The 27,829-nt window shown below is 38.9% G+C and overlaps 1 protein-coding gene across 1 annotated transcript in view; it reads left to right on the top strand.

Moving 5' to 3' along the window:
* Window positions 1–27,829, top strand: part of LOC126260454 (dynein axonemal heavy chain 6) — a 1,163,459-nt gene that overhangs the window by 936,948 nt on the left and 198,682 nt on the right. The window contains exons 93-95 of the mRNA XM_049957783.1: window positions 13,555–13,689; window positions 24,334–24,441; window positions 24,525–24,607. Coding sequence (XP_049813740.1) covers window positions 13,555–13,689; window positions 24,334–24,441; window positions 24,525–24,607 — 326 coding nt within the window. The remainder of the gene's footprint in view (window positions 1–13,554; window positions 13,690–24,333; window positions 24,442–24,524; window positions 24,608–27,829) is intronic.

Genomic DNA, 27,829 nt, shown 5'->3' with positions numbered 1-27,829 from the left:
CTGCTTCCTTTAAACCTGAGTCTATTTCAGCTAGAAGTTAACTTTCTTTCTCCTTTAGTGTCTTCTACAGTATCTATACAAATTTTGCATTCTGACACTACCTTTTCAGCAAGGGTGCTGCCCTTATCCAGCATCCTGGGTACAGCTTTTTCAGTTGAGAGGCACCCACTTGCCTTTCTCATACTGTGGCATCAAGCAGTCAGGCCTGCAAGATGAGTGGTTTGCCAAGCGAGTGGATTCTTCCTTAATTTATCGAGCAACATGAATTCTCGTATCTTACTATTTAGTTACAAATTATCCTCCTGCATGAATAATACGCAACGGAAACACGCATCTGACTATCAGTGATTTATAGAACTCTGACTGCACACTACGCACTGGCAATACCACATTTACTTTTTGTCTTTGATTTAACGGCTTTTATATAAATTCGGGACATTATGACAACATACAATTTAATGAAAAAGGCCACCAATCTCTTTCTATTCACTATCTGATTTATTCCTAAACACACAAATTCTACAACCTACAACAAAATCACATGAGAAATTCCGCCCAGTGGGCATGGCTTTACGTTAGTGAATCTCTATACTATGGTCTCGTAATCTATTCACCGCAACAGTGCACTCCCTGGATCGGATGGTGGATCTTTTATTATACCTCACACTTCGCCTCTCACAATCATCCTCACGAAACTTTCCTCCAGATCGAGCGATACAGAAGGAACAGGCATACCCACAAATCTTTCGAAACTACCTTGCTACCCCCATGCAAAACACACATACCCAAATTACATGACATATACAACACAACAATATGAAATACAACACAAAGAACTGTTACAACATCATCACTTTCCGCTTTCCCACTTCAATCAATATCTATCTCAGTTTCACACGACACTGCCCCACTTTGTAATTCTGCGTTCCTACTGTGAACTCTGGAGATAAACGCACGTCTTCCTGTGCAATGCAAGCCAAGTGGCGTTGCTGGAAAAACGGCCGACTCACCTTGATTCTCTCTCAGTGTTTAAATTTAGCGTCACACGGAATGATATTTCTTAAATACTTCAACTTATGATACACACGCTATTTCTTAAATATTTCAGCTTATTGTACACACGCTATTAATTCTTAAATATTTCAGCTTATTGTACACACGCTAGTATCTCAACTTATAACTACACGTGGGCTCATTGTGACCGTTGGTTTACTACAATCCCCTTAAAATTACCTGCCTCACTTTGTAATTTTCCCCACAAAAGTTCCTGGGAAAGAGAAATGATTAGTTCTAACTACTCTTAAATATTCCACATCCATACCATGCCTCCACACTTTCATTACGGAGCACAACAAAAAAACAGGTCTTTACAGCAGAAGGTTCAGCGCCAGAGTGTCGAAACATGGCCGTATTCCGGTTCTCTCGCACCTCTGTCGAAGTGGGAGAAGCACCTTGCTACCTTATTGGTCAGCCACATTTCAGACGCTCAAAAGCTCTGGTAACTTCCATCTCTTTGATCTCACCAAAGGTAGCCAAAGGATCGACTCAAAGATGATCATATATTCCCATTCACTATCTGTGGTTAGCAGACAACCATACATTCATTCATTTCACAGATCTCACCAAACTGGATGTAGGGATTTATTTTGAGGGAGTGCACATGTGATCAATTAAATAAATAAATTGTCATTCTTTCCCACACTGGTATCCAGCTTCGCTGTATTAATTGAAATTGAGTTACTTTTACACAAAAAATGTGTTGTTCTGACAAGAATTTCGTAACTATTTTCAATGTTGGGCGGTACTGTACCCTTTCACAGTTATTTCCTTTACATCTGCACATAACTTATGTCTCTGTTTTTTGGCAAATTCTGACTCTTAACTTAACTGTTCTACACTTAGACTCAACTTGTGTATTTCTGTAGGTAGGTTTTTGCATATGTCTTGCAGCTCGCTGATTGCGTTCATCACATTTTTTACTGGCGCATCCACTTGGGATTGCATCTCCTGAATTTCAGAATATGCTTCAGTGAGGTTTTCCAACTCACCTGCAAGTTGTTCCTGTTTACAATCTATGGATGTTATCTTTTCTGTTACCGTATTTATATTGTGGGACATATCAGTAATTATTTCTTGTTTTACTTGTTTACCGAGCTCTGTCAACTTCCCAGATAGTTCATCAGATAACTCAGTGTATATAGTTTTGCTCACCTCACTGAGCTGTTGACTAATACTATCTAATACTATTCTTGAAATCGTTAAATGTCTGATTTTGCTGTTCAAACTGTTGTCCCATATTTTCCTGTTATCTTCTGAGCTGCTGTGTTACACCCTTAACCTGTTATGTTACTAGTTGCATGAGTTGTGTCAAATTGTGGGTGTCAGTAGTATTTACATTGCTTTTTCAAACTGTTTCCTGTTCTTGGATTTGCAACGTCGTGAGCAAATAATCAAAGGAATTTTCACAGTTGCGTACATCAGTTTCACTATTTGAAAAAATGTGTCCTGGTTGGCCTGAGAAATGGTCCCACCAAGCTTCAGAAAAGTAGCATCATGGTTAGTTATATTACCAGTGTCATCATTTTTTAATAGTGGGACGCCAACCTAGTTGGTTTGGTAGCCATTGACCAGTTCACCTTGACTCCATTGTGAACAGTGTTTAACAAGTGTCCGTACTTTTCAATTAAAGCAGTTTTATATGCATATTCATTAATGAACCTGATTATTTGCTGATACAGTCTTACAGAATTTGAATGAATTATTTTGCACTTTAATGTTTACTTTCCACAAATTTTTGTCTTTCCTATAGAAATGCACTTTCCGTATAGCATATTAATTTGGAAGGAAAATAGATTATCTACTGCAAGAGAGATGGCGCCAAGCGCGGCCATAGAAGCATACAGCATAGCAGCTTCCTGTCTTAACCACTGAAATCCGCATTCCCAGTGCATCTCGTTTGTAGGCAGTATTTAATTTTAATTTTCTCCTTCAAGTTGTTAATAGTTCCAATCACACAGACTTGTAACAAATGCAACAAAGCCCTCATTAGTTTCTTGTAATGGTAAAATGGATCATTTATCTCAAAAAAAAATTTATCTCAACAATTGAAAGGTCTGATCATATTCCACTCAGCACCATCCTTTGAATGGTCACCATTGATTAGTGGTGGGGGGAATAAAATGTAATATATAATGGAAACTGATTAATAACTGCTGCTTAAATAATTAAAAGAAGAAAATTTTGGAAGAATAATTGAAAAAAACTGGAAGGTACACATATCCTGAGCAAACTTTAACTGGGATTAATATCAACAGACTCTCAATATTCAATACATATATTCAGCATTTAAATTTACATACTTCTTTTTCTTGTTACTGCCATTCTGCATAGAGCTTGGTATGACAATACTGGTTCCAGATTGCCCCCCCTTCTGCTCACTCAAATTAGTCTTATCTGCTTTGATCCTCTTGATGCAGGATTCTCGGTGTGTCACAGAATGGTGAACAGATAGGTATGGTTGTCGTGAATGTACAAATAAACTTTGCTATCTCACTAACTTTCTGTAACACTTTTTAATGTACAATTGGAATACACATTTTTTAACAATATCAACTTGGTGGAACTCATCATATGTCCAACTGCTACCACTTATAGAGGCAAACACATGAATATAAAGAGATTTTAAAAAATTGAAGAGCATATCTCTACTCGTGTTGATTGTGACCCTTTAGAATCAATGGTACAAAATGACTTATTATAAAGAAAAGAACAAGGGAGGAAAAGAAAAGAAAAATAATAATAATAATATGATACATTACAATTGTTGCCCACTATGCACTGATGTCACATGGAGTTGCACAGTGTCTGAGCTTATTTCTCTCTTTATGGGTTGACAACTCTGGCTGGTACGTGCATAGTCTTTATTTTTCGGCCATTGGAGTTATCCTACATGGTTACCGATTTATATGGGCATGTCAACTCCCTTAACACATACATATGTAAGTTTTCCTTCATAACAAAGTGCTTGCTGTAAATGCACAGTCCCATTAATGTCCATCAGTATCTGCCAGCGTTTAGCTTATGAAGTATGAAAATGCAGCTCAACGTCCGTTACCATCCCTGCTTGCTTTCACATGTTTAATACAAAGTCAGAGTTCCTGTGTCATGCCTTCACATAGTCTTCACTGCACAAATTCATGAAACTCATGTTTATTGGCATGATCCTTTGTGAAATCTTCGATGCGGTGACAACTGGCTAAAAACAAAGATGATGTGACTTACCAAACGAAAGCGCTGGCACGTCGATAGACACACAAACATACACACAAAATTCAAGCTTTCACAACAAACTGTTGCCTCATCAGGAAAGAGGGAAGGAGAGGGAATGACGAAAGGATGTGGGTTTTAAGGGAGAGGGTAAGGAGTCATTCCAATCCCGGGAGCGGAAAGACTTACTTAGGGGGAAAAAGGGACGGGTATACACTCGCGCACACACACACATATCCATCCACACATATACATATACAGACACAAGCAGACATATCTTTGTTTTTAGATATATTTTTCCCACGTGGGTTTTAGGGGAGAGGATAAGGAGTCATTCCAATCCCGGGAGCGGAAAGACTTACCTTAGGGGGAAAAAAGGACGGGTATACACTCGCACACACACACATATCCATCCACACATATACAGATACAAGCAGACATATTTAAAGACTTTAAGGTGTTCCGCCTCGACTGACATCTCTGCCCAAACTTTAAATATGTCTGCTTGTGTCTGTATATGTGTGGATGGATATGTGTGTGTGTGCGAGTGTATACCTATCCTTTTTTCCCCCTAAGGTAAGTCTTTCCGCTCCCGGGATTGGAATGACTTCTTACCCTCTCCCTTAAAACCCACATCCTTTCGTCTTTCCCTCTCCTTCCCCTCTTTCCTGATGAGGCAACAGTTTGTTGCGAATGCTTGAATTTTGTGTGTGTGTTTGTGTTTGTTTGTGTGTCTATCGACCTGCCAGCGCTTTCGTTCGGTAAGTCACATCATCTTTGTTTTTTTTATATATATATATATATATTTCATACCTATCCTATTCATTTTCTGACATGCCATTATCATTGCTTATATACATTACAGTCTGATTGTCATTTTGTATACATTTTGTTAAACTTTAATTTCATTACAATATTAATTCCCATTACATGAGTAAACTTGTTGCTCTCATTTGATTCTATATTCTGTACATAACATTCATACAACAATAGATTTGTTTCTCCTTTATGACATAAATTGACATATATTTCATTCCAATTCACAGTGACGTCTTGTCAAAGCATATTTCTCAATTTCAAATAATTAATAGTCGCTACAACAGATTGTACGTGCTGCTTAAATAACTACATATGGCCTCACGTCTCTAGCATTCTCAGGAAGGATCTACACACTACAGGGTTGGGAAAATTTCACAGAAAGGCATTTATGTGCTCAGTTATGTCTTGGTTCTAGACTTAATTGTGATCCCCAGAACAAAATAGTTTTTTGTTTATAACGATAACACAAACCTGATAATACTAATCATATTGAATACTTACTCAGTGTTTAAAGTGCACCTCAATATTTACTTGTTCATTGTGTAACGAATAACAATTTCATATGCTAAGGTATACGGAGTTGTATCATCAAAACTATATGTTATGTACAATGAGAATAGTGTTTATGTAAGTAGCAAATGTGTATAAACTGATTAATAACTGCTGCTTGAATAATTGGAATACATTGACTGGAAAGAATAGCTGTAAGAAACTGGAATCTGTACACAATCCTGGTTGACTTTAACTGATAGTAATACCAACAGACCTGCAGCATCAATGCATTCAAGGTCAATATACATAATTTGCACTACATACTGGTTCAAATTAAGTTCATTGTGCATAGCCTTGATTACAACAATTCCAATGCAGGATCATTCCTCCACTACTCATGCAAATTCGTCTTGTCTGCTCCAAACCTCCTGATGCAGGATCTCAGCAGCGGGCGAAATGATGAGCAGACAGGGATGCACATCTCACATATGCAAATTAATTTCTAATAACTTTTTATAACACTTTTAAGGTACAGTTGAGCTACATATTTTTAACTATACTGGTAGGATAGATCCAAACATACATCAGCATGCTACCACTTATAGAAACAAACAACTGACGATACAGGAATTAATAAATTGAAGAGCGTATTTCTTCTTTTGTTTCATGCAGATGTATCAAAACACTATCCTTGCCACAAAGCAACTCATTAATTTACCTTTGCATTGTGTATATCCCATTCAGTTTACATATAGCTTACATGTATAAAAAGAAAAGAATGAAAAAATCATGTTTCAACAGAAGTTGTCCAAGTAAAGATTATTCAGTATTAAGTCTTCATCTGTTACCTAAGACAATCTCTATCAAGTAGCGGGAAAACTGAAGATTATCACTCTGTCATCATTATATTTCTTGCAACAGGTAATATACATCATAGAGAACTACTGTAGATACGAGCAGTATGACCTGTGGCATAAGTACAGTATCAGGAACAAAAGTGACCTCGAATAACTCCATTGTAACTATTACAGAACTTCTTAAGTATATTAACTAAGATCTTCAGAGTCTTTCCAAAGTGTATCTTATTGAACAAACTTCTTACATTTTGATGGAAAAGTTCAACTGTATTATGACTGTTAATCTCTGTACTGTCCAAACAGCCTTTTTTATCACTTGATTTATTGTTGCAACTGTCTCTATAAACCAATAGTTCAAAAGAAAAATCAAAGATATTCTATCAGAACTAAGTCATTATGAAGTTATGGTTGTAACACATTTATATTGTACTTATATTGTTAGAATGTAATACTTCAGTGAACAGTGACATAATGTATGCTTTACTTTAATGTTGAAAATATTTATATTAGTAATATATTAAGATATTTAATGACATGATGATTAATAAATTGTGATACAAATAAGCGTATGCTGTAAACTGTATCAACACATAATGCTTCCGATGACTTCTGATGTCTGTACAATATTAATAAAACTGAATTCAATTAAAAATCAGTTCAGTTCAATATGTCCATGACGTAGATGTAATCAGATTATGGGGAAAGACAGAGATTGATATACATGTGACAAATAACTGAGGACAGTGGAGGTATATGTTACTTTTATAAGCATTTTCTAAAAAAAAAAACTTTTTACACTAGAAGACATCACCACCTCTAATTATCTGTGGAGTGGTCTTTGACCCACATAAGACATCCTCAGATGCACTTCTAAATTTGGTAGGAACCTGATACAATATGTAAATGGAACTGCTGGGGCATCCAATACTTTTTATTCTGTATTGATTATAAGTGACACACTCAAATATATTGTTTATAATAAACAGACATGATGAAGATAAATAAGCTCCTCAAGCTGGGTTCTGGAAAAAAAAAAAAAACATTACATCTTAGAAGTGTGCCTAATGAATGGAGCCCTACATAAAATACCAGAGGTTACAATTTAAGTACAGCTACTCATAAAAGTCCAGTGTGGCCCGTAATCAGTAATTATTGTATGACAGCGAAACTTGGTACATATTCTAATGTCTTAATGTGGAACTGATTTATGCTGAAAAAAAACTAAGTTCCAGTTTTGGCCAACAGGTGTGAATGCAAAAAATATGTATAGAAATAATTCTGTACGTAATGGAAGAGGAACAGGACATGGGCAGAATAGGTCAGGCAAATGCAAAAAGTGTAATGTTGATTTTATTATTAACTGCCTCAGGCATAATTTGGTCAATATGAGCACTAGAGACATCGACAAGATGCTGCATACCTAAAATGTACGGATTCAGGGGGAATTGACCACTGTCCATAAATAGCTGGAAGCTGTGTTGGCCATGGTTGACAGGCTCCAGGCTGTTACCGTTGGCCGTGGTGACATTGGGACACCCGAGACCTCTGGAACGTGTAGCATTGCCTGGGATCTCTGGTGCCACTGCGCCCTCGGATTCGGACATCTCTGCCAATCGACACTTGCCTGATGGTGACTAGCAAATGGTGACGGGGTCGCGAATCCCTGGGCAGAAGGTGAAAGTTGGTGCTGGCCGCAAGGCTGTACTCTTACGCCTCTGTAACAGGTTTGAGGTACTGCCAACTGCTGAAAGTACTTCTGAGCCAGCAACAGTGACCTTGCCTGTTCCGGCAGTGGCCAGTCTCCCTGAGAGGTCCAGACAAGCGCAAAGTGTGGAATTGCTTGTCATTGGGAGCTCCAATGTTAGGCGGATGATGGAACCCCTTAGGGATATGGCAGCTAAGGACAGGAAGAAAGCCAATGTGCACTCCGTGTGCATACCGGGGGGAGTGATCCAAGATGTGGAAAGGGTCCTTCTGCATGCCATGAAGGGTACTGGGTGCAGCCAACTGCAGGTGGTTGCTCATGTCAGCACTAATGACGGGTGTTGCTATGGATCGGAAGAGGTTCTCTGTGGTTTCAGGCAGCTGAGTTGGTGAAGACTGCCAGTCTTGTTAATGAGATGAAGGTAGAACTCACCATCTGCAGCATCGTTGACAGGACCATTTGCAGACCTTTGGTACAGAGCTGAGTGGAGGGTCTGAATCACAGGCTCAGATGGTTCTGTGACCGTGTAGGCTGCAGATTCCTCAACTTGCGTCATAGGGTGGTGGGGTTTCGGGTTCTGCTAAATAGGTCAGGTGTCTACTACACACAGGAGGTGGCTACATGCGTATCAGGGGCTGTGTGGTGTGGACTGGGCAGTTTTTTAGGTTACACAGTCTCAAGAAAGATCAAAAAGGGCTGTAGTCTCAAAGGGTACAGGGCAAAGAAACAACGAGAATTGACCAAGCAGCAGTCAATATTGTAGTTGTAAATTGTCGTAGCTGTGTTGGAAAAGTACCAGAACTTCAAGCACTGATAGAAAGCACTGAAGCTGAAATTGTTATAGGAACAGAAAGCCAGAGATAAACTCTGCCAAAATTTTTACAGAGGCACAAACCGTGTTCACAAAGGATAGATTAAATAAAGTAGGTGGTGGTGTGTTTGTGTCTGTTGATAGTAGTTTATCTTGTAGTGAAGTTGAAATAGATAGTTCTTGCGAATTACTATGGGTAGAGGTTATACTCAACAGCCGTACCAAAATAATAACTGGCTCCTTCTATCGACACTCCCCCCCCCCCCCCCCCTCAACACTCAGATGATATAATAATAGCTGAACGATCCAAAGAAAACTTGAATCTCATTACAAATAAGTACCCACTCATACAGTTATAATTGATGGAGACTTCAATCTACCCTCGATTTGTTGGCAAAAATACATGTTCAAAGCCGGTGGAAGACAGAAACAATTAGTTCATGAGCCCACACGAATTGTAAATGGTTGCAAAAACAAACTTGACCTCTTGGCCACAAATAATCCTGATCTAATAGAGAGAGTCATGATGGATACAAGAATTAGAGAACACAAGGTCATTGTAGCGAGGCTCAAAACTATATCGACCAAAACCACTAAAAATAAACGCAAAATACATCTACTTAAAACAGCAGGTAAAAATTCACTTGATGCCTTCCTAAGAGAGAGTCTCCATTACTTCCAAGCTAATTATGTAAGTGTAGACCAGATATGGCTCAAATTCAAAGATGCAGCATCGACAGCAATAGATAGATTCATACCATATAAGTTAGTAAGAATGGGACTGATCCACCATGGCACACAAAACATACCAGAACACTGTTGCAGAAGCAACGAAAAAAGCATGCCAAATTCAGAAGAATGCAAAATCCCCAAGGCTGGCTAAGTTTCACAGAAGCTCAAAATTTAGTGCGGATGTCAATGCGAGATACTTTTAATAGTTTCCACAATGAAACATTGTCCCAAAATATGGTATAAAACCCAAAGAGATTCTGGCCGTATGTAAAGTACACCAGTGGCAAAAAACAGTCAATATTTTCACTGTGTGATAGTGATGGAAACGTTACCAATGATGGTGCCACTAAAGCGGAGTTACTAAATACAGTTTTCTGTAATTCCTTCATGAAAGAAGACAAAGTAAATATTTTAGAATTTGAAACCAGAACGCTGTTAGCGTGAGTGACATAAAAGTAGATTCTTAGGTGTTACGAAACAACTCAAATCACTTAAGAAAGGCAAGTCTTCCGGCCCAGATGGTATACCAATCAGGTTCCTTTCAGAGTATGCAGACACAATCGTGCCTTTCTTAGCAATCATACACAACTGCTCACTTGATGAAAGGTCTGTTCCTAAAGACTGGAAAGTAGCACAGTTCACACCAATATTCAAGAAAGCAAATAAGAGTAACCCATTGAATTACAGATCCAAATCACTGACCTCAATTTGCAGTAGGATTTTGGAGCATATACTGTACTCAAACATTATGAATCACCTTGAAGAAAATGACTTATTGACACACAACCAACACTGATTCAGAATATATCATTCTTGTGCAACACAGCTAGCTCTTTATTCCCATGAAATAATGAGTGCTGTCGACAAGGGATCTCAGATCGATTCCATATTCCTAGATTTCCAGAAGGCTTTTGACACCGTTCCTCAGAAGCAACTATTAATCAAATTGCGTGCATATGGAGTATCATGTCAGTCGTGCGACTGGATTTGTGATTTCCTCTTAGAGAGGTCACAGTTCATAGTGACAGATGGTAAATTATCGAGTAGAACAGAAGTGATATCTGGCATTCCACAAGGTAGTGTGACAGACCGTCTGCTGTCTAGGTAATAATCTGAGCAGCCCCCTTAGACTGTTTGCAGATGACACTGTAATTTACCATCTAGTAAAATCATCAAGTGATCAATTCTTAGACTGTTTGCAGATGACACTGTAATTTACCATCTAGTAAAATCATCAAGTGATCAATTCCAATTACAAAATCATCTAGAGAGATTTCTGTATGATGCAAAAAGTGGCAGTTGGCACTAAACAAAGAAAAGTTCGAGGTCATCCACATGGCCACTAAAAGAAATCCGATAAATTTTGGGTATGCGATAAATCGCACAAATCTAAGGGCTGTCAGTTCAACTAAATACCTTGGAATTACTATTACAAGCAACTTAAATTGAAAAGACCACATAGATAATATTGTCAGGAAGGTGAAACAAAGACTGCGCATGTTGGCAGAACGCTTAGAAGATGCGACAAACCCACTGAAGAGACAGCCTACATTACACTTGTCTGTCCTCTGCTGGAATAATGCTGCTTGGTATGGGATTCTAACCGGGTAGGATTGACAGAGGACATCGAAAAAGTGCAAAGAACGGCAGCTCGTTTTGTGTAATCGTGCAATAGGGGTGAGAGTGTCACTGATACAATACGCGAGTTGGGGTGGCAGTCATTGAAACAAAGCTGGTTTTCTTTGCAGCGAGATCTATTTATGAAATTTCAATCACCAACTTTCTCTTCGGAATGCGAAAATATTTTTTGACACCCACCTATGTCTAGAGAAATGATCATCATAATAAAATAACAGAAAGATTTAGGCGTTCCTTTTTCCTACGCACCATTCAAGAATGGAATGGTAGAGAAGTAGTATGAAAATGGTTTGATGAACACTCTGCCGAGCACTCAAGTATGAATTGTGGAGTAACCATGTAGATGTAGATGTAGATGTACAAAACAACATGATCAACTGCCCGCAGCAGTTCCATTGGAATCTAAGCAATGTGTTCCTATATATTAGCCTTCAGATCAGGTAGGGACCAGATGGGTCCCTGTTAATGTGTTCTTTTAGATATTCCCAGAGTCAAAAGTCATCATATCAGATGATCTTGCAGGTCACGCATCTAGGAAACCTCTGGAGATAACACACTCATGGAAGGTTGCATAAGACAGAACTTTCACTGGGCAAGCAACATGAGGTGTTGCCCATCTTGCAAAAGAACTGTGGTTTCCACACAGTTGCGCTCTCCCAAATCAGGAACCACATGCTATACAAGGAGGTCTTTATAATATGCAGATGTCATGGTACACCTGACAGGCCTCCTGGATGTATTCTCTTCAAAGAAGAATGGACCAATAATAAGGATGCTTTTGATTCCACGCCACACAGTCATATCTCGTGAGTGCAGTGGCTCTTCCTGCACAACACATGGTTTAACAGTACCCTGAATTCGGCAGATCTGTGTATTCACTGCACCCTGTAGTTTAAAATGTGCCTCATCACTCCATAGAATATTTCCCAGCCACATGTCATCAACTTTGACCCATGTCAGAAATTGAAGAGCAAATTCAGAATTTTGGTGCAAATCATGATGTCTCAGTTGCTGCACCGTCTGGATTTTCTGCAGGTACCAATGTGATATAGACTGCAAAACTTTCCATATCGCTGACCATGGGATAACAATTTTAGTGACACTGCACGAGCACTATCACTACCTGGCACATATGCTGCATGTTTAGTTACAGCAACAGCAACCTTGTCAATAACTTCCACTCAGATAGGACATCTTCCTCTTCCAGGTGACATGCCTAGCTCACTCATGTTTTTGGATTTAATTATCATAATCTTTAAACGCTTTATGATATTGGGCCTTTCCCCAGAGCTTTCAGTCAGTGATGCTCTCTCACATAAAACTGTTTCACTAATAGTGCATGGTCTCTCTTCTGATAGCCATACTATTCAGTTACATTATGGCTTGGCAAATGACAGTGTGGATCTCATATCATCAAGCAAACAGTGTTCAGTGCCAAAAATGTACCTGGTGGCCATAATTGGAATTATTTTTTTCCCAGCATAAATCATTTCCACATTAAGATGTTAGTATAGCTACAAAGTTTCACTGCCATACAATAATTACAGCCTACACTGGGCCTAAGTAAGTAGTGGCTTAGTTATAGCCTTACAGTAGCTTCCTAACAAAGGGCTAACAACAAATCCAACCCTACATAAAATAACACCCACTGTCGGTCTTAGCATACTACTTACAAAGTTTACTTCCCCTCATCTTCACAACAGCAGAGTCCTCTCATCCAAGCTACAAGTTAACCACACCTCCTTTATAACCTACCCTAACAAATCTCTCCTTTCTCTCTGAAGAAAAACCCAATAGTTCCAAAATCTAAGAACCATTTTTCTTTTTTTTGCATCTAAATATGTCTAGTGCCAATATCAGAATTTTTCCTCCTGACGGTAAATACTGGACAGCAATTTTATCTGTTATAACATGAAGAAACATAATCCGAATTTCTGGAGGGAAAAATATGTAAAATAAGGGAAAGGCAACCACTTACCTATACAAAACTTCTACATGGCATACAGAAGTACGCAATAGAGCTTTAGAGCTCTTCTTGTTTCCTAGTAAGAGTACACACATTCACACGCACAACCACATAGACACCCAAACATACATGGGGATCCCTTCTGACATATCAGTGTGTAGAAAATTGTCTTTTTTTCTTTCATAATAAGTTTTTGCTTCCATTCCTAACTTTCATTTTTTCATTTTCATTTTGTTTCTAAATTGTAAATTTTTAGGACCTTCCGAAGAAGCCTGATATCCCGACTCTCTCAGATGCTATGTGGATGGCTGTCAACTTCTTGGATGATGCATTTCCTAGTTTCAAGGGCATCACAAATGATGCGCTAAAAGCCATACCAGTAATGATTGGAACTTTTAAACAGGTATTACCCTCTTTCTGCACAGAATTTTGCACATTTTTCCGTCTCCCTTTTTTTCTTTAGACTTTAGACTCTAAAAAAGATATTTTATCTATGAGGCTAATGTGGTTCCAAAAGTTAGAAAATAATAGCTAAGAAGTATGACAGTTTTGTGTTTTGACTGCTAATTAACAACATGTGTGTAATGTTAAATAATTTCCCTATATGTCACAAAATTGGAAGTTCACACTGATGAAAACACATTGCCTAGCACATCGGAAAAATTCACATACTGAAGCAACTGCACAGTGAGAACACAATAATGCTGAACTTTACAGAAAGCACTATCCTAATCTGTTCATAACTGGTTCAGTATACTTTTTATGTAATAGGCATACCTAAAGATAAGCTGTATAGGACACAGCTGGCCATGGTGGCCGAGCGGTTTTAGGTGCTTCAGTCCGGACCACGTGGCTGCTACGGTCGCAGGTTCGATAGGTTAGTTAGGTTTAAGTAGTTCTAAGTTTAGGGGACTGATGACCTCAGATGTTAAGTCCCATAGTGCTAAGAGCCATTTGAACCATTTGTAGATGACACAAGACTGGAATGCTGCATATCAGGCCAAATCAGAAAAATGCACTATTTACCACACTATATAAAAATTACCATAAAATGTGCCAAATTTGATCTCTGTATATAAAAGGCAATGTCCTGACTGACTCATCATCGCCCAGCCCAAACTGCTAAGGATAGAAACTTGAAATTTGGAGAAGGCGTGAATCTTATATCGTAGGCGTCATTTAAGAAGGGATTTTAATTTTTCACCCTAAGGGTTGAAATAGGGGCTGAAGGTTTTTTCTCAATGTCACAATTATAGCAGTTGTGAAGCTAGACCTATGAAAATTGGTACTTCTTTTCTCGGTCAGAAATAAAGAAATAAGTGTTTCAGCAATTTAAACCTATGGAGGTGAAACAGTGGATGAAAGCTTTTTTTGGGGATTATATTGTTATTTAAGAACTACTGAAGTGTATTTAAAGCTATATTTTTGGACATTGGTATCTGACTTCTCAGTTGCAAATCAAAAAATCTGCTTTTCAGTGGTTTCCAAAATTGAAACCCCAACGAGGAGAAACAGGGAATGAGATTTTCTGTGAAAATATTTTATTCTGAAAGCACTTTTAAAGCTAAATCTATGACATTTTAAATCTGACTTCTCAGTTAGAAATTAAAAAATATTTATTTCACTGTTTTTTGGAAATTTTGCCCCTATGAGGTGAAATAGGGGATGAGAAGCTTTTTGAAAGGGGATTGTGAAACTAGAACTACAAAAACTGGTATTTGGTTTTTCAGCCAGAAAATAAAAAATAACATGTTTCAGCATTTTTGGAAATTCATCCACTGGGGGGCCAAAATAGTGGGTGGAAGTTTTTTGAAATAAATAATTTCTACAGTACTAAAGGATTTTTAAGGCTACATCTATGGAAAGTGGTATTGGACTTCTCGGACAGAAACAAAAGAAGTTTTTCAGTGTCTCAGGAGATTCAGTCCCTGAGGGAGTGCAAAAGGGGATGAACATTTTTAAGAAAATATTTCGTTGCATTAAAAAAAATGAAACTAAATTTATGATGATTGGTATTTCACTTCTTTGTCTGATATAAGGAAATACTTGTTATGGGGTTGAAAGTTGCTATGGAAACATCACCGCAAGAAATGCAAAAAGGAATGATTACAATAACTTTTGTCTCCAACTACCAGAATTGTTTTTTTGTCAGAAGTACATTGAAAAAGATATTGCTTATATGACCTTAATTAGTATGAAAATCTTAGAAGATGTTGCAATTTGTGAACATAAAAATTCAAGTAAATAAAAATAAAAAAATCTGTGAAGGCCACACAGGCTATGCGAGCAAAGCAGTGGGCACTAAGCCAGTTAATTCATATTTTGAATGTAAAGAAATGACACTTGATTATTCAATAGTCATGTTGCAGGCCAAGTTTCTCAATGAAAGTTACTTCATGTATGAGTTAGTAAAATTCAAAAGTCAGTTAATTCATGTAAATTCAAAAGTCAGTTGATTCATGAATTAATTAGTTTCAGTGTAGTATTTCAATGATTCTTGGAAAATTATCATGGATTAGGAACAGAATTTTATCCCAGGTAACAGGGCAGTATGAAAATGACAATACTGCTTCAAACTCCAGTGTTAAAATCAGACAAATTATTCATTGCCGGGATGCCATATGACAGTTCTGAAGATGATGCAGAAGTTATTTATGGGTGGCATCAAATGGCTAAAAACCGCAATACTGTCCACTGTCTTGTTAACAAAGCCATCGGCATAGAGACCTGCAGCAGGGCTTGCACATGCATTTTGTGATCTTTACAAAGTAGACTGGTAAAAACTCTACATGTAAAAATTCAGTACAATTTGTCTTTACAGGTACCAAGCAAATTACAAATAAAATTTAAATATTGTTCTGGAAATGAAAAACTTAATCTACAAAAAATATTTAAAATGTGATTACATATATATTATACATATAGAAAATATTAATTTCAATATGAATATCACGAAGATAAGATAAAACACTACATGATAGATTACAGCTGTGGTGGTGTATATCAGTACAACCTACATTAAGACATTAATGATGATGATGATGTTTGATTCGTGGGGCGCTCAACTGCACAGTCATCAGTATCCATACAAATTCCCAGTCTGTACACAGTCCAGTCTAGCCACTTTCATGAATGATGATGGAGACAACACAGACGCCCAGCCCCGGGCAGAGAAAATCCCCAACTGTAAGACACTGGCGAATAACCTCCAAGGTACTACAGGGAGCCACAGAAGCCATATACAGGATGATTCAGGAGGACTGTCACATAATTTGTGAGGTTATTCTGCATATGAAAATAAAACAAAAAAGTTGTTTGAACATCTGTCCGATTTTCAGTTGTTACGGAACGGGAGCAGGTGGAAGACCACACATGTCCATGAATGATTATGAAGACAAGTGTGAAAATTACTTTCTGAAATGCTGTGTAGGCATTGTTGTGGACAGAAAGATGGTGAGACAGATGACTGATCCACCCTACAAGAGGCATTCAGAAAGTTCGCCCACCCATCTCAATGCATTTTTCAATGCATTGGAGGGTGTGTTGTGTTGCCCATCATGTCTGTGGGCTTTAATATTGGCAACAGCATTGGTGATGTGAGTGAAGAGGGCTTCATATGAATCTAACTTTGTAGCGTACATATCGCCCTTTAACCAGCCCCATCAACAGAAGTCTAATGGGTCAGGTCGGGCAATCTGGCAGGCCAGTTAATGGGTCCACCATGGCCAACATGCAGTGGAGAAAATGTATTATTCAGATACTAGGATAATTGTCTGCTACGGTGAACTGGTGATCCATCATGTTGCAGGTACATTTGACATTATTGCTTTAATGTCATTTCTTCCAAAAGTGCAGGTAGGTCTTCTATCAGGAAATATATGTATCCTGTGGCTGTCATACATTTTGGCAGGAACATAGGCCCTATCGTCCAGTCATCAGTCATACAATACCAGATGTTCAGTGAGAACCTAACTTTGAATATTGTTTCCCTAGTGTCACGTGAGTTTTCTGTTGTTCATGAATGAGAACTGTGGATGTTCATGATACCATTGCATATAAATTCAGCCTCATCTGGAAATAAAGTGTATTGCATGATGTCTCTATGTACAGCCAACCATTTACAAAATTACTGTCTACTTACTGAGTCACCTGGATACCGATGTTACTTGGGCTGCACATGGAATGTGCCTTTGAATGTATTACACACCACACTTGAATTTGTGGAATATCAAGCTGACAGCTAATGTGCCATGTGCTTGTGGTGGGACTCCAGGGTATTGTTGCGATACTGTCTTCCCCTCCCGCAGCTGATGGGATGGCCTCACGTTCTGATGTTACGTGTGCACTGGGTACTGTTCTGAATTCATGTAATGTTTGAAAAACTATGGAAAATATCCCGGGACAGGGGGTTCATCGATCAGGAAACAGTCTCTGGTAGTCTTTCACATCCACACAGGCACTCCCATTTCAGTACCCAGACACAAACAACTTGTCTGCCTATTTTACATGGGCAAATGTATGAGACATGTTTGTATTCATGGACACAATGGACTCGCTCAGTTAAACAACACTGAAACATGACACACATGGCCTCATCACTGCTACCCGATCCAAACCATAACTGCACACTGGATACGCTTGCAGCTGTTGCCTTGGTGCACCATCACAGTTCTGCCATTTGTTGGAGAAACCCACTATTATTCTATTCTCCACAGTACCTACTCTAACAACCCTACCACAACAAAGGTCAGAATTTAATAACGATTGTGGTGTTGCTCACGCTGCTAAATACTGCATTTTCAGGCAACAACAGTCATATTATGTGGCAGGTATCATTAGAGCACAGTTAATAGTCATTTTGTGTAATAATGAAAAAACTAGGCACTCATCTTTTTGTGTTTCCCACACTGGTCTCGTCGTAAAATCGTGGCTCAATCGTTGAAAATCTAGGTGGTTATGATTCCAAGCTCGGATGCAAAGAGGCCTAGGTTTTATCTTGCTATATTCAAAAGTTTTGTAGATGCGCTTCACAAACCATCATTGATGATTACACTTTTGCTGGACAATGGTGATGTAAAAAAAAATAATCAGCACTCCGAAATTAAGTTACACTTCCTTTTAATTGCAATATCATGTAAACACAAAACATCACTTCACAATACAAAACATACTTGAAAACATCTTCCTCACAGTCACTGTTAAAGTTCACATTTTATAAGCGGACTACAATAAGCATCTTTCCAACATTACATCCAAGACGTCCGACTCTTTAACAACTTAACAACTAACTGATAATCGCTTACGCGCCCAAAAATCAAAGTTACAAGTACGACAAAGATCATAGTGGCAAAAGAAAGAATACACATAACAATAATATCATTGCAATATAAACATATCGATGTATCAAAAGTGAAATCAAATCTGAATGTTGTCTCAGAAATATGTTAAGTTGTTAACAGAAACACAGTAGAATATTACTGGTATCGAGAGATTCAGATGAGGTGCCGTAATGGTTGCGTAATTCAAGTACCATTACACTACATAGCATTTCAATAAGTAATAGCCACACTTGTCTTCATACTCTTTCATACGTGTGTATAGTCTTCAATTTGCTCCTGTTTTGTACTAATCAAAGATTGGACACATTCTACATTTTCAATGTAGAATTATCTCACAAATTGTGTGACATTCCTCCTGAATCATCCTGTATATCATGCAGGAAGACAGAGACAGGATTATCTACAACAAATAATTAAGAACAATGGATATAACTATTGCTCTGAGAGGAAGAGATTGTTACAACAGAGGATGAGGGCAAGGTGGAATTTATAATAGAGTGGAAGAATATAAACTAAACAAGCTTTGGCATGTCATTGTCAAAAGCAATGTAAAATAATCTCAATGTAAAGGTAGTAGCATTTAGTTTTGCACAAGAACTTGAATGTTATTCTTCCACTTTCATTTTTAAGAATATAAAGCATTCAGTTTCACTCTCTGATCACCTTATGACAACAAAATTTCATTTCAACAAGAGTTTCATGTGAGAAAAATATTTGTATTGTGCTTTGTTCCAGTTAAGAGTCAATTTGTTTTCTATAAGCCACAGACTGATGTTATAATATACCCTAGTTGCTAAGTCATTTAAATTACATCCTTTGCCTCATAAAGTGACCTTTGTTTCATCTGCACATAGAAAATTTTTTGACTATCTTGCCATGTACAGGGCAACTCATAAGAAAAACAACAGATGCAGAATAAAAACCTGTGCTACCTCTCATTTTACATTAACATAGTCAGAAGTGAACAATTAACAGTTTCTTTTGTAACTGCTGAAAGCTAAACCTTCCTTTCAATTAGTTCCCATTGAATCTCTGTGTGATGCTTCATTCATTTTGCTCATCATGATTCCACAAGTCTTTACAAATTCTGTTTCATTCCAGACGTCTTAATGTTTCCATGAGGCTTCTTTTCCAAACTGTGCTTAAATGTTACTAACTTTGACTAATATTTTGAGTGCTTTAAATTCAAGCCCATACCTCCTTTCTTTGCTAATAGACATTTTGCTTAGATTCTAAGACATCATCTTTATTGACTTTTGTGGTGATTCCTTGCTTTATAACTCTCTAGCCACAGTTGTGTAGTATCATCCGTTCAACATTGGTTCTCACTGATGGCGGGCATTTAAGTAACATAACATGACTATCCTAGATACTATTTATGTTAACAGAAAAATTTGGAAATAAATTTTGACAGGCTACTGTTGCAAATAATTAGCAGAAATACAATCTGCAGATTTGCTTGTTTTTTGGTGTAAGATGCTCATTTTGTCAGGATGTTTACTTCCAGCTGTGAAGGGCTAGGCCAATTTCAAAAAATTCTAATATTAACAATTTTATTTTTCCTTGAAAAATGTTACTGACAATTTTGTGTCATACCAACCAACCCCTTCTTTTAGTCAATTTTTACTACAAATTTCTTGTCTCCTCAATTCTGTTCAATACCGCCTCATTACTTACATGATCTATCCCTTTAATCTTCAGCATTCTTCTGTAGCACCAAGTTTCAAAAGCTTCTTTTCCCTTCTTGTCTAAACTGATTACCGTCCAAGTTTCACTTCTATACATGGCTACACCCCATACAAATACTTTTGAAAAGACTTCCTAACATTTAAATCTATATCTGATATTAACAAATTTCTCTTCCTCTGAAAAATTTTTCTATCCCTCACCAGTCTGCATTTTATATCCTCTCTGCTTTGGCCATTATCAGTTATTTTGCTGCCCAAATAGCAAAACTCATTTACTACTTTCACTGTCTCATTTCGTAGCCTAATATTTCTCAGATTCACCTCATTTAGTTTGACTACATTCCATAATTCTTGTTTTGCTTTTGTTGATGTTCACTTATATCCTCCCTTCAAAACACTGTCCATTCGATTCAGCTGCTCTTCCAAGTCCTTTGCTGTCTCTGACAGAATTACAATGTCATCGGTAAATCTGAAAGTTTTTATATTTTCTCCCTGAACTTTAATTCCTACTCCAATTTGTTTGTTTCTTTTACTGCTTGCTCAGTGCACAGATTGAATAACATTGGGGTTATGCTACAGCCCCGTCTCACTTCCTTCATAACCACTGCTTCACGTTAATCCCCCTTGACTCCTACAACTGCCATCTGGTTTCTGTACAAGTTATAAATAACGCTTTTCTCCTTGTATTTTTTTACCTGTTACCTTCAAAAATTCAATGGTTGTAGTCCAGTCACCATTGTCGGAAGCTTTCTCTAGATCTACAAATGCTATAAACATAAGTTTGCCTTTCTTCAGTTTATCTTCTACAATAAGTCATAGGGTCAGTATTGCCTTGTGTGTTCCTACATTCCTCCAGAACCCAAACTGATGCTCCCTGATGTTGATGTCTACCTGTTTTTCGCTACTTCTGTAAATAATTCATGTCAATATTTTGTGACCATGATTTGTTAATATGATGGTTCTCTAGTACTAATGCCTAGTTACCTTATCTAGGCCATATTTATATTCCTCCCACCTTTCAGATTTGCCTTCTTTGCTTCCAATCAGATCTCTTTCCCTCAAAGGCCTGTATGGGTAGCTTCTTTCTTTTCCCTAACTATACATTCTCTTCCAGCCTTGCATTTGTCCCCTAGCCATCCTAACTTGACCATTTTGCACATTCTGTCATTCTCATTCTTTAGACATCTGTATTCTCCTTTGCCTGCTTTACTTGCTGCATTTTTATATTTTTCCCCTTTTGTCAATTAAATTTGATATCTTCTGTGTTATCAATGGATTTTTACTAAGTCTTGTCTCCTTACCAATGTGCACTCCTGCTTCCTCCCCTATTTCATCTCTCATAACTACCCTTTTATGTCTTCTAGCGTATTCCTTTCCTCTGAATCAGTCCCAACATTGCCTGCCATATGGTGCTTCCAGAACTTTCAACAACATCTGGTTCCTCCAATTTATCCAGGCCCATCTCCTTAATCTCCTACTTTTTTTTGGCTAAAAAAAGAAGAAAATGAGAGCAAACACATTGCACACATGGGGACTGCCAGTGCAGGTTGCCACCTGCTAGGTTCCAGCGGCCACTATGACAGACCTGTAGGGGAAAATGACTGCACTGTGCTTCGTCTGAACTTGCCCAGATGTCGGCCATTGCTGTTACTACCCATCCTGTAGACATCATCCACACATGTTTGAAAATATTTCAATTATTCATGTTTTTCGACTATTTGTGCATATTCTCCCTCACATTTTTCTGAATAACCGGAAGTATACTGATATAAATGTGGTTTTAAAATCTGTGTGTTGGCATTATATAGTGTATCTAGAAACTATCAGTACTCTTAGATCTCCTTCATGTATACAGCCTTCTTTCTTAGTGAGGATTAAATTATGCTCTGTGCAAAATTCTACCAGCTGTCTCCCTCTATCATTCCTTTTTCCCAGTTTATGTTTTCCTACTATATTTCCTTCTCTTCATTTTCTTATTAATGAATCTCAGCCTCACACCGTAAAAAATTTTCATCTCCCTCATCCAACTGAATAATTTCATTTACAGTATCATGCATTTTCAGACTTTTCAGGAAATGATGAGTAAGATGGCATATAAACTTTTACTACTATGGTAGGTTTAGTTTCATGACTATCTTGGCTATGATAATGTGTTCACAAAGTTGTTTATAGTAGATAGTGCGATTCCTGTTTTCTTATTCATTACTAGCCCTACTGTTGCATTACCCGTGTTTGATTTTGTGTTGATAACCTGACCAGAAGTTTTGTTCTTCCTGCCACTGCAATTCACTAATTCTGATTATATCTAACATCTAGCTATCCATTTTCCTTTTTATATTCTCTAACCTTGAGTATTCCTCACCTGGAAATCCAAATTTGGAATGCCTCCAGAATATTCTACCAAAGAGAATGTCATCTCAGTAAGTGGCACAACCGTCTGCAGTAACAGCACAGAAATGCTATGTCATGCAATGTGGCAAGGCTGGATCAGACCACCATCCAGATAGTTGCCCCTGCAACTACTGATGAGGCTACTGCTCTTCTTCAGGAGCCAGAGGTTAGTGTGGCCTCTCCACAGATACCCCTCCACTGTGGTTGTGTCTACAGTATGGATATCTGTATCATTAAGGCATGCAAGCCACCCCATTTCAGCAGGGCCCATAGCTAAGGGTGGTGGCGAACCAACATAATCTTATTATTACAAAGTCTGTTTTTCTCTATTTTACGACAGCTGTTCACATCCAGTGACCATTTATCACATGTAATCTGTTTCTCCTTTTACAATCAACTCAGAAATGTTGCATCATTTTGAACTTCTTCTTATGGATCTGCATTAGGTCATGATCAGTAAATCTCCAACAAAATTTCAGGATTAATTATAGAAACTAATTTTAGTAATCACGTAAAACTGAGGAATGACCAAAGTAAATTTCTTTCCATGTTTATTAAATCAATATGCCTGCTCTGCGACAAAGACAGGAATACAAATGAGCCAAAAGACAATCTAGTGGTAATTCTGCACGCCTGTGAGGGAAACATTCCACGTGGGAAAAATATATCCAAAAATAAAAATGATGTGACTTACCAAACGAAAGCGCTGGTAGGTTGATAGACACACAAACATACACACAAAATTCAAGCTTTCACAACCAACGGTTGCTTCATCAGGAAAGAGGGAAGGAGAGGGAAAGACGAAAGGATGTGGGTGTTAATGGAGAGGGTAAGTAGTCATTCCAATCCCGGGAGCAGAAAGACTTACCTTAGGGGGAAAAAAGGACAGGTATACACTCACACACACAGACACATATCCATCCGCACATACACAGACACAAGCAAACTCCAGAGCAATTCCGGAAAGATAAAGCACCCACACTTACCCACTCCCCCCCCCCTTGCCCCCCCCCCCCACCCACCACACACACACAATTGTAAACACTATGAAATGTCTGCTTGTGTCTGTGTATGTGCGGATGGATATGTGTGTGTGTGTGCGAGTGTATACCTGTCCTTTTTTCCCCCTAAGGTAAGTCTTTCCGCTCCCGGGATTGGAATGACTACTTACCCTCTCCCTTAAAACCCACATCCTTTCGTCTTTCCCTCTCCTTCCCTCTTTCCTGATGAAGCAACCGATGGTTGTGAAAGCTTGAATTTTGTGTGTGTGTTTGTGTTTGTTTGTGTGTCTATCAACCTACCAGCACTTTCGTTTGGTAAATCACATCATCTTTGTTTTTAGATATATTTTTCCCACGTGGAATGTTTCCCGACTTCATTTAGAGGAAGGATAGCAAGATAATTGTTTCCTATTTCACTAGGATCTGGCATATGAGGAAGTTACACAGTGGTGAATTTTGTTGAACATTCATTATTGTATGAGTGTAGCTGCAGACAACATTGAGCCATCAGATATATGGTATATGATCCACCAGTGTTCATGTTGCTGAAGCAGACCATTTACATCCTTTATTTGTTTTTTACTGCTTGTGCTCTTTTTCTTTCAACTACCATTTTTTATATTTACAGGTAATAAATCTTACCAATGATTCAGCAGCACCCATTGTCGAAAGCTGGGATCAAACTCTTAGCATGTTTGAGAAGCTAATGCTTCTGAAAGCACTGAAAGAAGAAAAGGTAATTTTTGGCATATATGCTTTCAAACTTGTGTTTGTAAATTTTGCTTTGCAGTCAACTAATATTGAATATTATTGTTGCAGCTTGTTTTTGCTATTACTGCCTTTGTGAGAGAAAAGCAAGGCCAAAGTTTTATTGAAAGTCCGCAAGTCAGTTTACATGTTCTGTAAGTAATAACTAATGTTAACCAACACAAAAAGTACAAGAAAGCCTAAGATTTAGTTACTAAAGGCCAGAAATCTTATTTTGTGTTTCCGCAGAGGTACGGGATGGATGGTTAGAAAAATGTTTAATATTTGCAACAGTAAATTACCATTTACCTTAAACAGCAAATAAATGAAAAAGAGATATAAAAATTCTGCACACATATTGTGCTAAAAATGACAGCAGTTGTGGCAAATAGAAGCTACAAACCATACAGTGGCTACATTCATATACAAAAATGTCATCATTTCTTTTCTAACCCAAAAACACTGTAATTTATTGCTTGAACATTACAGACACATGGAAGACAAGGCGCAATACAATTAGAATTACAGAAATGGCAAGCAGAGCCTTGTGTTCCAGCCCATATATACGTTAGTTCCAACAGGGGGTGCAGCCAGCAAGCTGCGCACACAACTGCTACTGTCTTGGTTGGCCTGGTGGTCTCTAGTGGCTGAATCTAGCATGAACTTCACTCACAAACAATGAAGCAGCAAACACACTGAGTTGATAGTTAGAGCAGTCTCTTTATTTAGTTCTTGCTTCTTAAATACAGCAGTGCCAAAACACATGGTGGCTGTTAACTATAGAAAAATATAAGCAATAAATGCTAATACATTTTTGGGATTTCTGTTGGGTTGTATCCCAAAGAAACACACTCATTTCTGTAAGAATCAGTATATTTCATACAGCTGTCCACATTACAAACAATTCATACAGTGAACTGAACAAGCATGATGGTATGGGCTATTCGGTTACAGGGTCGAAGAACTGGCAACGGGCAAGATATGTCGTTCATACTTGTCGATGCCACACAGCTTCCACCCCTGGCAGTGTGGAGCATGGTTTTAGCACAGTGGAAGGGGAGCATGTCCGGCGATGATGGAGATGGCAGTAATGTGATGGGGATAGCCTTCTCCAGAGGCAGGGACCAAGATGGGAGCCTGGCGTGGAACTCCTGTTGGTGGTGCGGGCAGACTAGGCATCGGCCCGCACGTGAGGATGGAGTGGTGTGGGGAGGGACTGTGTGCCCTGCATGATCGGCTGGCAGTATTCGAGCTGTAACCCTCCCTAGGGGGGTTATCATAGCTCAGAGGAGCATGTGGTCGACCTGCTTGGGAGCAGACGGGAGCCGGCAACCGACTGATGGACTGAGTCCTCTACTACTGGTTTAACTGGTGTAAGGTTAGTCAGGATGTGGAAAGGCGCTTGACGTCGGGGCGGAAATGTTTCACCACCTCATAAACTGCTAAAAGTTGGTGGGTGAAGACAGTATTTTTGTTAGGTGCATGATAGTTTCTTTGAAAAGAACTGAGGTGGCATGACAACATTGTTGTGGTGTTGTAGGACCGTACCTACCAAGGAGTCACTGCTATCCGAGGTGATGAAGAGTTCAGCATCCGAGATTGGATAAGCGAGGGTGATGGCTCATGCAAGAGAGTCTTTCAGGGTCTGAAAGGCTGCACACATTGGTTCCATCCACGGAATGGAGCACATCCCTGAAGTTTGCTTGCTGGTCAGGACATTAGTGGTGGTGGCCTGGGTGGCGGCTGCTGCAGGCAAATGACAACGGTAGTAGTTTATCATTCCCAGGAATTGACGGAGCTCTTTGTATGTGGAAGGAAGTGACATGGATAAAATTGATTGCACCTTCGATTCTGAGGGGTGTATACCAGCGGCCGAAACTGTGTATCCCAAGAATTGGACAGATTGTTGGTGCAGTTGCAGTTTGTCGATGTTGATCTCGACTCCATTTGATTGAAAGAGTGTCCTTTACTATCATGACGTGGCATTTGTAGTCTTTGCTTTAGATTAGGATATTGTCAAGATATATGAAACAGAAGTCGAACTGGAGCCAGACAAAAGCATTGCCACGTCTGGGAGGCGTCTTTTAATCCAAATGACATGAAATGGTACTTGTACAACCTGAACGGGGCTGATAATCATTGTTTCCAGAATATCTTTGGGTGTGGCTGGGATTTGGCGATAAGTGTGTTTGCAATCCAGTACACTGAAAATTGTAAGCACCCACAAGAAGTTGAGTGAAGTTGGAAATGTTCGGTATAGGATAATTGTCCATCAGAGTTCTAGCATTCAAACATCTGTAATGGCCACACATATGATAGGAGCCACCTTGTTTAGGGGTGAGGTGTATGGGTGACAAGCAGTTACTATCAGATGGCTATAAAATTCCCACCTCAAGAAGTTTTTCTATTTGCTGGTGAGCCAAGCGTAACTTGAGTAGGTAAAGGTGGCAGGCCTTGGTGGCGAATAGGTGGGACGCCGGATGTGATGATGCAATGAGCAGTTCCGTTCAAGACAGTGGAAACCTAATGTTTGGTGACCGCGTGTACAGGCAAAGCCTGGTGTCAGTTGATTTATTAGGGGTGAATGGCTTGGAAACAGCATAGTTGTCTGCTCGAGAGGGAAATGGCAGCAAAACAGTCACATTTTTGTTATGTTTTTGCCGGTTTGGATGGCAGTTTGTGAGTGCTGAGCATTAAGCGGACATGAGCGGTGCACATAGAGGGTGTCTTTTGTCCATACTGTGCGAGAGAGGTGCACTTAGCAATGGCAGCACTGCTGGCATGCTTTGAGCTTTGGAGCGAGCTGTGCAAGGAGGAGCAAGAGAGGTGAATGTTTATTAACCCACTGGGTGGGTGCATGCCTGGTGGCGGGGAGCTTGGTCAGAGCCCGGACAGCTGAATTGTCATGAGGCATGCGAGTGTCAGTTTGCAAACCAGGTGAGAGAGACATTGAGTGGTGCAGGAGGTGGGGTAACACTGTGTGGTTGAGACTGGAGTCACACACGATGGGTGTGGTGTTGCTAACCTGTGTGACAGATGAAGGCTTGGGTGTTGGCACTGTTGAGTGGTGGTGTGAATTGATGTGGACGGTGATTACAGCAAGCTCATCGTTGGCATGTGCAATGCAATATTCCAAATTCTCACAGCGGAGGGCGCATGTGTTGGCACTTTCCACGTGGACGCAATTCATGGTTTCACAAGTCCTGCTCGTGAGAGCCGTGCTCTGATGCACTAAAGAGTTAAACAGTTAACACCATTTACACTCGGAGCAGGTGACAGAGCATGGTCACACGGAATGTGAGAGTTGGAGGTGTGGTGAAACAAAAAACCTCGAACGACATTTGGAGACAGGTGGTGGTGTGATAAGAAGTCGATTC

The sequence above is a fragment of the Schistocerca nitens genome, chromosome 5, assembly GCF_023898315.1.
Source record: "Schistocerca nitens isolate TAMUIC-IGC-003100 chromosome 5, iqSchNite1.1, whole genome shotgun sequence".
NCBI lineage: Eukaryota > Metazoa > Arthropoda > Insecta > Orthoptera > Acrididae > Schistocerca > Schistocerca nitens.
The sequence above is the reverse complement of the archived record's forward strand: the minus strand, read 5'-3'. Positions and strand labels throughout refer to the sequence as shown.